Here is a 12,273-nt window from a genome sequence, read left to right as displayed (position 1 = left end):
CCTTGTAAGCTTACTTTCTGGATACCTATTGTACAGAGCGAACTTTGCACTTGGTGGGAAACGGAATGAGGACGTTCATCTCTAACCCACACCACAAGGCCAGTTGATGAGCTACTGACAACTGGCACTGCTCGTTCGCTTCTGTTGGCTTCCCGCTACACAGCAGTGATACCAACTTCCCCCAGGAATATTCCCTGTGAGAGTTACGGGCCTTGTAACCTTACTTTCCGGCTACCTGTAGTACAGAGCGAACTTTACACTTGGAGAGAAATAGAATGAGGACACTCATCTCTAACCTTCACCACGATACCAGTTGATGAGCTACTGACGACTGGCACTGCTCATTTGCTTCCACTGGCTTCTCGCTACACAACAGCGCTACCAATTTCCCCTGAGAAAATTCCCTGAGAGCTACATGCCTTGTAACCTTACTTTCCAGATACCCCTTGTACAGAGTGAACTTTGCACTTGGAAGGAAACGGAATGAGGACGTTTACCTCTAACCTTCACCACAAGGCCAGTCGATGAGCTACTGATGATTGGCACTGCTCGTTCACTTCCACTGGCTTCCAGCTACACGGCAGTGATACCAACTTCCTCGAGAAAATTTTCCCCAAGAGCTACGTGCCTTCTAACCTTACGTTCCAGATAACCCTGGTTTGAAGATGATAATGATGAGGATGATTCCCCAAATCACGTCAAGACGTGCATTTTCTCCCAGTCTCAGTCATCCCAGTTGTACAAACAGCCCTGCGCAGAGGGACTCTTCTGCCCTACTTCTGCCCTACTTCTGCTACTTGCTAGTAGCTCCACCGGTTGTTGCAAGTTTAGTTGGCATCCTATTTCTCAGAGGGACCCATCAGATGCTTCTGGGAAGCCGAAAACCACAACAACACGCAAATGCCCCCTGCTAATTAAACTGCCTTGCAAAGCGAGTTCCCGTCATGAATATACAAGAGGATTTTCTTCAACGCCAGCCTTACAAAAGTCACTGGAAATCTCTCTGGCTCCCCTTAAATCCCAGTCTTCCGCTCTGGAACGGCATCCCTCCCCTTGGTCATGCCTCCCTTCCCTAAAAGTTGGTTGTAAAGGGGTCTCTCGCTAATCCTCGGAGTAATAAATAACTATCCCTGGATTTGGTGCTCTCAGCCAATCTCCCGCCCAGCAGCAGCAGCGAAGGCAGCTTAGCGTCCCTTCCCCGCTTCCCCTCCTTTTTGGAAACCAGGAGCGTTAATCCTTCCCCGGCTAGGTAATTAGCCAGCGCTAATTAGCGCCTGTTTGTACCTCACTCGGAGAAAGCAGACAATGGTTTATTTATTATGCCCGCTGATGCCTTTATCCTCCCGGCTGAACGGTGACAGATAGAAAGAGAGAGAGATCTAGGACAGTGTTTCTCAGCCTTCCTAATGCCGCGGCCCCGCAATACAGGTCCTCATGTTGTGGTGACCCACAACCGTCACATTGTTTTCGTTGCGACTTCGTAACTCTAATTTTGCTCGTAATGTAAATATCTGATATGCAGGATGTATTTCCATCCACTGGACCAAATTTGGCACACATTTGAATACTAGTGGGGTTGGGGATGATGGATTTTGTCATTTGGGAGTTGTAGTTGCTGGGATTTATAGTTCACCTACAATCAAATCAGGTCTTGTTGAAAAGCCCAAGGTTGCTCATGAACGGAGTGTTTCTCCTGTGGATTCCCAAGGCCAAATTCCTGGGAGAGGCCCACAGCAGTCTTTCAGAAACGGTCTCCCTCCATTCTCACAGGTTCTCTCTTGCCTGCACTTTTGAGTGTTGTAGGTGCTGGGATTTATAGTTCACCTACAATCAAATCAGGTCTTGTTGAAAAGCCCAAGGTTGCTCATGAACGGAGTGTTTCTCCTGTGGATTCCCAAGGCCACATTCCTGGGGGAGGCCCACAGCAGTCTTTCAGAAACTGTCTCCCTCCATTCTCACAGGTTCTCTCTTGCCTGCACTTTTGAGTGTTGTAGGTGCTGGGATTTATAGTTCACCTACAATCAAATCAGGTCTTGTTGAAAAGCCCAAGGTTGCTCATGAACGGAGTGTTTCTCCTGTGGATTCCCAAGGCCAAATTCCTGGGGGAGGCCCACAGCAGTCTTTCAGAAACTGTCTCCCTCCATTTTCTCTTGCCTGCTCTTTTGGGTGTTGTAGTGGCTGGGATTTATAGTTCAGCTACAATCAAAGAGCACTCTGAACTCCATCAATGATGGACTTGAACCAAACTGTTGTGGTTCAGCCTGTTTTTGTGTCTGATGTCAATGGGGATGAGGGTGTTTCTGGGCTTGCGTCAAGGCTTGCTCATGAACGGAGTGTTTCTCCTGTGGATTCCCAAGGCTAAATTCCTGGGAGAGGCCCACAGCAGTCTTTCAGAAACTATCTCCCTCCATTCTCACAGGTTCTCTCTTGCCTGCACTTTTGAGTGTTGTAGTGGCTGGGATTTATAGTTCACCTACAATCAAAGAGCACTCAGAAACTCCACCAATGATGGAATTGAACCAAACTGTTGTGGTTCAGCTGGGAGTTGTAGTGGCTGGGATTTATAGTTCACCTACAATCAAAGAGCACTCAGAAACTCCACCAATGATGGAATTGAACCAAATTGTTGTGGTTCAGCTGGGAGTTGTAGTGGCTAGGATTTATAGTTCACCTACAATCAAAGAGCACTCAGAAATTCCACCAACGATGGAACTGAACCAAACTGTTGTGGTTCAGCTGGGAGTTGTAGTTGCTGGGATTTATAGTTCACCTACAATCAAAGAGCACTCAGAAACTCTACCAACGATGGAATTGATCCAAACTGTTGTGGTTCAGCCTGTGATTGTGTCTGATGTCAATGGGGATGAGGGTGTTTCTGGGCTTGTGTCTAGGCCAGGTCTTGTTGAAAATCCCAAGGTTTCTCATGAACGGAGTGTTTCTCCTGTAGATTCCCAAGGCCACATTCCTGGGAGAGGCCCACAGCAGTCTTTCAGAAACTGCCTCCCTCCATTCTCACAGGCTTTCTCTTGCCTGCACTTTTGGGTGTTGTAGTGGCTGGGATTTATAGTTCACTTACAATCAAAGAGCACTCAGAAACTCCACCAACGATGGAATTGAACCAAACTGTTGTGGTTCAGCTTGTGACTGTGTCTGATGTCAATGGAGATTATGGTTTTCCTAGTCCTTTGTCTGATGTCAGTGGGGATGAGGGTTTTTCTGGGCCTGAGTCAAAGCCAGGTCTTGCTAAGAGGCCCAGGATTTCTCATGAACGGAGTATTTCCCCTGTAGATTCCCAAGGCCAAATTCCTGGGAGAGGCCCACAGCAGCCTTTCTCTGAGAAACTGTCTTCTGAGGAAGATTTGTCAGGTGCAGAATTCAATGAGTTTGAAGATAGAAAACAAGAGTATTGTACTCTAAGGCAAAGTTCTCGAGATCAGCGAACGTCCATCCGTCGGTTAGAAAAGAGAGATAAGAAATCGAAAAAACGAAATGCTTTCCTTTCGGTTCACGGGGTAGGAAAAGCTTTATATTATATGAAGAAAGGAGTCTAGCCCAGTCTCGTCAACGTTAGTTTCATCGCGGTCTTGTTTCCAAGTGGATTTCTAGTTTTCTGTTTCAAGTTTTGCCAGGCTCCTGTTCTGGGCGTTGGACCTCCCCACCTACATCCATAGAGCACTGTGGACTCAAACAATAATGGATCTGGACTAAACTTCGCACAAATACTCAATATGCCCAAATCTGAACACTGGTGCATTTTGGGGAAAATAGACATTGGCATTTCGGAGTTGTAGTTGCTGGGATTTATAGTTCACCTACAATCAAAGAGCTTTCTGAACTCCAACAATGAAGGAATTGAATCAAACTTGGCACACAGTACTCACATGATCAACAGAAAATACTGGAAGTGTTTGGTGGGCTTTGACCTTGAGTTTTGGAGTTGTAGTTCACCTACACCCAGAGAGCACTATGGACTCGAACAATGATGGATCTGGACCAAACATGGCACGAATACTCAATGTGCCCAAATATGAACACTGGTGGAGTTTGCGGAAAATAAACCTTGACATTTAGGAGTTGTCGTTGCTGGGATGTATAGTTCACCTGCAATTGAAGCACATTCTGAACCCTACCTACAATGGAATTGGGCCAATCTTGGCACTCCCATGTCCAATAGAAAATACTGGAAGGGTTTTGTGGGCATTGACCTTGAGTTTTGAAGTTGTAGTTCACCTACATCCAGACAGCAGGAGGAAGGTTTTTGGAGGGAGGATTTGCAGTATGTCTGTGAACTCCACCAACGATGGAATTAAACCAATCTTTGCACACTGAACTCTCATGCGTTGAAGGAACTCCATGGCGCAAACCTCTCTCCAGCCTTGCGTGCTCACCTGTGCATGCGCATCATGCGCATCATGCGTATCATGCTACTATGCTTGGAGTCTTTGGCAATCACAGCGAAGAAGGACTTTTGGTGGGAGGATTCACCTTCTGTTTCCAAAAAGGAAGAGAAGGACAGGTTGTGTATACACGGTTGTGTATACACGGCCTTCCCGCAGCCGGAACTTGGTGCGTCAACCGGGACGATGCAGAAGACTCAGGAAAAGGATGAGGACTCAACGGAGAACATACTGAACGCGCAGCTTTCCCTTGTTTATAAATTAATTATCCGAAAAGGGCTTTATTGTAGCAGAAGGGAGGGCTGCGGCATTGATCCGAATGACCACCACGACCCACCCCTCTCGCCCCCCACAAATACAGAGGACGTGTTATTTACAATGCTTGGCTCCCTCTGCTCCCTCCGACGGTTCGGAAATCAAGAGTGATTGACAGAGGGATGCTCCAGGGATGGCAGCTCCAGGCAGGGAGAAGGGAGGGTGCGGGATTAATGTTGATGGAGGGCAGCATGCGCCGGAGAACGCGGGGAGAGAAGCAGAGACAAGCAATTAAGCCCCCCCCCCCCCTCCCCAAAGGGATCCTAAATTATTAAACGTCCGCCGGTGCCATAGATAAACAGCACTTTGTGCTGGCGGGAATCGAAGCTGTGCCTGATCCCAGCCTGGACCTACTTTCCCCAGTTAGTAGAGCTGAGAGGTGGAAGAGAACTTGAGCTTACTTCGCCATAGAACAGCATCTCCCAACCTGGGGGTGGTCGCAAATGGGGTGTCAGAAGGGCCACCAAAGACCACCAGAAAACACAGTTCACCCTTTTTCCTAGTTCCAACAGACCTCACTACCTCTGAGGATGCTTGCCACAGATGCAGGCGAAACGTCAGGAGAAAGTGCCTCTAGAACATGGCGATATAGCCCGAAAAAACCTACAACAACCCAGTGTAAATAAATCATAGAATCATAGAATCATAGAGTTGGAAGAGACCTCCTGGGCCATCCAGTCCAACCCCATTCTGCCAAGAAGCAGGAATATTGCATTCAAATCACCCCTGACAGATGGCCATCCAGCCTCTGCTTAAAAGCCTCCAAAGAAGGAGCCTCCACCACACTCCAGGGCAGAGAGTTCCACTGCTGAACGGCTCTCACAGTCAGGAAGTTCTTCCTCATGTTCAGATGGAATCTCCTCTCTTGTAGTTTGAAGCCATTGTTCCATTGTGTCCTAGTCTCCAAGGAAGCAGAAAACAAGCTTGCTCCCTCCTCCTCCCTGTGGCTTCCTCTCACATATTTATACATGGCTATCATATCTCCTCTCAGCCTTCTCTTCTTCAGGCTAAACATGCCCAGCTCCCCAAGCCGCTCCTCATAGGGCTTGTTCTCCAGACCCTTGATCATTTTAGTCTCCCTCCTCTGGACACATTCCAGAGGAGAGCGACTAAAATGATCAAATAAATGATAATAAATAAATAATAACACTATGATATAAATAATAGTAAATTTCCTTTAGCCGAAAAAAACCTACAACAACCCAAACACAGTATTTTCTGTTAGTCTTGGGGGTTCTGTGTAGGATGTTTGGCCCAATTCTATCATTGGTGGAATTCAGAATGCTCTTTCATTGTAGGTGAACTATAAATCCCAGCAACTACAACTCCCACAAGTCAAGGTCTATTTTCCCCAAACTCCACCACTGTTCACATTTGCGCATATTGAGTATCCGTGCCAAGTTTGGTCCAGATCCATCGTTGTTTGAGTCCACTATGCTTTCTGGATGTAGGTGAACTATAACTCCTAAACACAAGGTCATTGCCCACCAAACTCTTTCAGTATTTTCTGTTGGTCGTGGGAGTTCTGTGTGCCCAAGATAGGTTCAATTCCATCATTGGTGGAGTTCAGAATGGTCATTGATTGTAGGTGAACTATAAATCCCAGCAACTACAACTCCCAAATGTCAAGGTCTATTTTCCCAAACTCCACCAGTGTTCACATTTGCGCATATTGAGTATCCGTGCCAAGTTTAGTCCAGATCTATCATTTTTTGAGTCTACCGTCCCCTCTGGATGTAGGCGAACTACAACTCCCAAACTCAAGGTCGATGCCCACCAAACACTTCCAGTATTTTCTGTTGGTCATGGGAGTTCTGTGTGCCCAAGATAGGTTCAATTCCATCGTTGGTGGAGTTCAGAATGCTCTTAAATTGTAGGTGAACTATAAATCCCAGCAATTACAACTCCCAAATGTCAAGGTCTATTTTCTCCAAACTCCACCAGTGTTCACATTCGAGCATATTGAGTAGTAGTGTCAGGATCAGAGCAGGAAAAGACTCCAAGGGCCATCCAGTCCAACCCCCTTTTTGCCAGGCAGTAGAACACAATCAAAGCACCCCTGACAGATGGCTATCCAGCCTCTGCTTAAAAACCTCTACATAAGGAGACTTTATGTACGTAGCATTTTTCTATGACTGTAAGAGCTGTTCAACAGTGCAATATGCTCCCTGGGAGTCCAGTGACATTTCAGGATATAGATATGAACCAATATTCTTCATACATTAGAGAGAGAAGCTTATGCGCACTCACCGCTGTGGCTGGGCACTGCCATGCTGTTGGCCAACTGATAGAGGCGTTGCTGCTGCTGCTGCTGCTCCTCAAAGGTGCCGTGTTCGTTGAGAGCGGACATCATGCGCCGATAATGCTCTTCCGGGGTCATCTGAGTGACGGTGCCTTCCAGCAGAGGCGTGTGGGAGTTTTCTGTGGGGTTTGGAAACAAAACGAAATACCTCTAATCACCTCTCAACAAAAGATTGCCCCAGGCACTGCCAGGCCATCAAATGCTAATCAAGGTGGTCAGTTGAAACATTCACCCCTAGCTCCAGCAGACAAGAGTCCTTTGTCCAACCCTGGTCATTCCACAGATATATAAACCTATTTTCCTAGTTCAGACCTCACTACTCCTGAGGATGCTTGCCATAGATGCAGGCGAAATGTCAGGAGAGAATGCCTCTAGAACATGGCCATATAGCCCGAAAAAACCTTCACCCATTTTCCTAGTTCCAACAGACCTCACTACTCTTGAGAATGCTTGCCATAGATGTAGGTGAAACGTCAGGAGAGAATGCCTCTAGAACATGGCCATATAGCCCGAAAAAACTTACAACAACCCAAAACAAAATACGTCGATGCCACCTTTCATTCGCACACACCCATGCACGCTCTAGCTTTGTTATGTTTTTTGAAGTTTGTTAATATCTGTTTGGTAATGTCTAACGCTATCTATTGCTGGAAGAAACGTTAAAAACCTTAGATATGCAGATGACACCACTTTGATGCCCGAAAGTGAGGAGGAGCTGAGGAGCCTTCTAAACAAGGTGAAAGAAGAAAGTGCAAAAGCTGGGTTGCAGCTAAACATTAAAAAAAAAACCAAGATTATGGCAACAAGAATGATTGGCAACTGGGAAATAGAGGGAGAAAATGTGGATTGACCTTGAAGGAGCTGGGGGTGGCGATGGTCGGCACATCATGAGAATACAGGAAAGCTTAGAGAAGGAAATGATGCTGGGGAAAATGGAAGAAAAAAGGAAGAGGGGCCAACCAAGGGCAAGGTGGGTGGATGGCATCCTTGAAGGGACTGGATTGACCTTGAAGGGGCTGGGGGTGGTGACAGTCCACACATTATGAGAAGACAGGAAAGCTTAGAGAAAGGAATGATGCTGGGGAAAATGGAAGGAAAAAGGAAGAGGGGCTGACCAAGAGCAAGATGGATAGATAATATCCTTGAAGTGACTGGATTGACCTTGAAGGAGCTGGGGGTGGTGACGGCCGACAGGGAGCTCTGGCATGTGCTGGTCCATGAGATCACCAAGAGTTGGAAACGACTGAACAAATGAACAACAAAAAAACTATTTATTAGAGGAAAAATAATAGATATTTATTAGCCTTTCCTTTCCTTTTTAATGAATGCTTCCGGTAGAAAATGCATAAGGATGTGGGTGAACTACTTAACAACACAACCATTCAATACTAAGGCTTCCTGCCAAAATGTAACTGTAGAGGAGAGTCTACTGAACAAGCCAGTACATGCCGCATACCAGTACTGCCTTCTGTTGAGGAGTTACAAAGGTGGGGGGCATTACTTTTTCTGTGTAAATGGAACTGTAGAGGAGAGTCTACTGAACAAGCCAGTACATGCCGCATACCTGTACTGCCATCTGTTGAGGAGTTACGAAGGTGGAAGCATTACTTTTTCTGCTAAGGCTTCCTGCGAAAATGGAACTGTAGAGGAGAGTCTATTGAACAAGCCAGTACCTGCCGCATACCAGTACTGCCATCTATTGAGGAGTTACGAAGGTGGGGGGCATTACTTTTTCTGCGTAAATGGAACTGTAGAGGAGAGTCTACTGAACAAGTCAGTACCTGCCGCATACCAGTACTGCCATCTGTTGAGTAGTTACGAAGGTGGAGGCATTACTTTTCATTCAACCCTCGTAATTACCGTATGTACGAATTTAGCACCCAAACATAGCAATGTATTGAAGCAGCTGTGGATCAGGGCGGGAGGTAGATTGCATTGGATAATACAGAATGTTGCATAAGCGAGACTCTACTGCAGCGGTTCTCAACCTGGGGGTCGCGACTCCTGGGGGGGTCATTCGGCCATTTTCGAGGGGTCGCGAAGCTGCCTGGCCCGGCCCCGGCCCCTCCAAAATGGCTGCCGACCCCCTGAGCCAGCCAAATGGCACTCCTGGCAGGCAAAATTATTTACGAAGTAGCAACGAAAATATGGTTGGGGGTCACCACAACACGAGGAACTTTCTTTAGGGGTCACCGCATTAGAAAGGTTGAGAACCACTGCTCTACTGTATAGGATTTATTGCTTATTTCGTATAGAGACAGAGGTTGCTCCTGACGTTGACGTTGACGGCGGCATACTGACATGTCACGGAAAGCTCTGAACTATGGCGACAAGGAGCGCAACGTACATACAGTGCACCCTATCGGGACCTGGAACCCCAGGTCTCGGCGGTGGCCGGGAGAGCTTTTGCACAACTAAAACTTGTGCGCCAGCTGCGCCCGTACCTTGGGAAGTCGGACTTGGCCACGGTGGTCCACGCTCTTGTTACATCCCGATTGGATTACTGCAACGCACTCTACGTGGGGTTGCCTTTGAAGACTGCTTGGAAACTCCAGCTGGTCCAGCGAGAGGCAGCCAGATTGCTCACCGGAGCGTCATACAGGGAGCACACCACCCCCCTGTTACATCAGCTCCACTGGCTGCCGATCCAATTCCGAGCACAATTCAAAGTGCTGGTTTTGACCTACAAAACCCTATACGGTTCCGGCCCAGTGTATCTGTCCGAACGGATCTCCCTCTACGTCCCATCTCGGAGTCTGAGATCATCTGGGGAGGCCCTGCTCTCGACCCCGCCTCTATCACAAGTGAGATTGGCGGAGACGAGGAGCAGGGCCTTCTCGGTGGTCCCCCCCCCCCCCCCCCCCGCCTGTGGAATTCACTCCCCGGGGAGATTAGATCGGCAACGTCCCTTCTTTCATTTAGGAAAAAGTCGAAAACCTGGATATGGGACCAGGCATTTGGACATTAAAGAAAGATTGGATGACGAGCTGGAATTTGACGAGACGGAATGGATTTACGGAACTCCGAACGCTGAGCTCAGGATTAGCCTACTACTGTGTTTATTGCACTGTTCTGTATTGACGGTTTAACGTTTAATTTGTAACTGTTTTAATTGCTTTTATATATGTATATGGGCTCAAAGCCAACCTTAAAAACTCTGGCATAGACACTGAGAACTGGGAAGCCCTGGCCCTTGAGCGCTCCAGCTGGAGGACAGCTGTGACCAGCAGTGCTGCAGAATTTGAGGAGGCATGAGTGGAGGGTGAAAGAGAGAAACGTGCTCGTCAAGCCAACCCCAACCGGGACCGCCTTCCACCTGGAAACCAATGCCCTCACTGCGGAAGAAGATGCAGAGCAAGAATAGGGCTCCACAGCCACATATGGACCCACAGGGAAATCCATAATGGAAGACCATCTTACTCGTCCAACGAGGGATCGCCTAAGTAAGTAATATATGTATGCATATGTGATACAAAGGAGATTCATCAGAGAATGCAAGCTGTTTATGGGGATTGTGTTGATGTGAGTACTGTGCGCCGTTGGGCAAGAAAGTTTTAAGATGTTGAGGTGGGAACATCTGACTTGCGTGACAAACAAAGAGTTGGACGTCCTGTGACAGCAACCACCGGGTTTCACAAGCAAAAGGCTGACAGATTGATTCAGGGTGATCGTTGTATCATTCAGAGAGAGATTTCAAACATAATCGGCATTTCACAAGAACGTGTGGGTCGCATTATTGCTTTGCTTGGCTGTCGGAAGATCTGTGCACAATGGGTACTCAGGAGGAGAGAACTGTGATACGCTGGTTGCGGAAACAGAGTGTCGATTTCTTCTGTGGCGTCTTCAGAAAACTTGTTCATCGTTGGCAGAAATGTATCCAATTGCTTATTTCATATAGAGACAGAGGTTGCTCCTGACGTTGACGTTGATTGCGGCATACAGACATGTCACGGAAAGCTCTGAACTATGGCGACAAGGATCGCAACGTACATACAATTCAAGGTGCTGGTCTTGACCTACAAAACCCTGTACGGTTCCGGTCCAGCGTATCTGTCCGAACGTATCTCCCTCTACGTCCCACCACGGAATTTAAGATCATCTGAGGGGGCCTTGCTCTCGACTCCACCGCTTTCCCAAGCAAGGCTGGTGGGGACGAGGAGCAGGGCCTTCTCAGTGGTGGCCCCCCACCTGTGGAACTCACTCCCAGTGGATATCAGGGCATCGACATCACTCCTGTCCTTTAGGAGAAAGGCAAAGACGTGGTTGTGGGACCAGGCCTTCGGGCAATCTGCTAACTAGATAGGACAACCAGGCAATTGGGACCGGCAGGACTGATATATGTGGACTGATAAATGTGGAAGAAAACTCTGAACCATGAGATAGCGAACACTGACTGGCACGAAGGAAGAAGCGGTTTGTATCGGTTTGTATGAGATTTTATTGGTTTTATTGGTTTTAACGGGTTTAGATGCAATGTATTGTTGTTGTTGTTGTTTGCTAATTGCTTATTATTGATGTATGCTATGGGCATCGAATTGTGCCTTGGATGTGTAAGCCACCCTGAGTCCCCTTCGGGGTGAGAAGGGCGGGGTAAAAGTAAACCAAATAAATAAATAAATAAATTGTCTGGTGATTATGTGGATAGTGAAAGAGCACATTGGCGGGGACGAGAGAGAGGGCCTTCTCGGTGGTGGCTCCTCGGCTGTGGAACGCCCTTCCTGCGGACATTAGACTGGCACCATCTCTAATGGTATTCCGCAAAAAGGTGAAGACCTGGATGTTTGTGCAGGCGTTTGAGTAATTTAGTGCAATCTGGTAATGGAACATAGGAATGGAACAAGGGACGACGAACCTGGACTACGCTTGGATGACGAGAAGATTGGGTACGGTGGTTTTTCGTAATAATTGTGCATTGTAATGGCTTATTGGTAATTTATGGATAATGTGTTAATGCCAGTAATACAGCTTAAAGGCGTAACATTAGAAAATGTGGACCATTTCCGCTACCTTGGCAGCCACCTCTCCACCAAAGTCAACATCGACGCCGAAATACAACACCGCCTGAGCTCTGCAAGTGCAGCATTTTCCAGAATGAAGCAGAGAGTGTTTGAGGACCGGGACATCCGTAGGGAGACCAAGGTGCTTGTCTATAAAGCGATTGTCCTCCCAACCCTGCTCTAGGCCTGTGAGACGTGGACTGTCTACAGACGTCACATGCAGCTCCTAGAACGTTTCCATCAGCGCTGCCTCCGGAAAATC

At 47.5% G+C, this 12,273-nt stretch overlaps 1 protein-coding gene across 10 annotated transcripts in view; it reads right to left on the bottom strand.

The window, feature by feature from the left end:
* The window catches only part of SAMD11 (sterile alpha motif domain containing 11), a 231,996-nt gene that overhangs the window by 55,147 nt on the left and 164,576 nt on the right, over positions 1–12,273 (bottom strand). For all 10 annotated transcript variants that reach the window (XM_060758988.2, XM_060758987.2, XM_060758989.2 and 7 more), the window contains one exon: positions 6,963–7,133. In XM_060758988.2, the coding sequence (XP_060614971.2) occupies positions 6,963–7,133 (171 nt within the window). The remainder of the gene's footprint in view (positions 1–6,962; positions 7,134–12,273) is intronic.

This window comes from Anolis sagrei, chromosome 13 (assembly GCF_037176765.1).
Source record: "Anolis sagrei isolate rAnoSag1 chromosome 13, rAnoSag1.mat, whole genome shotgun sequence".
Classification (NCBI taxonomy): Eukaryota; Metazoa; Chordata; class Lepidosauria; order Squamata; family Dactyloidae; genus Anolis; species Anolis sagrei.
The sequence above is the reverse complement of the archived record's forward strand: the minus strand, read 5'-3'. Positions and strand labels throughout refer to the sequence as shown.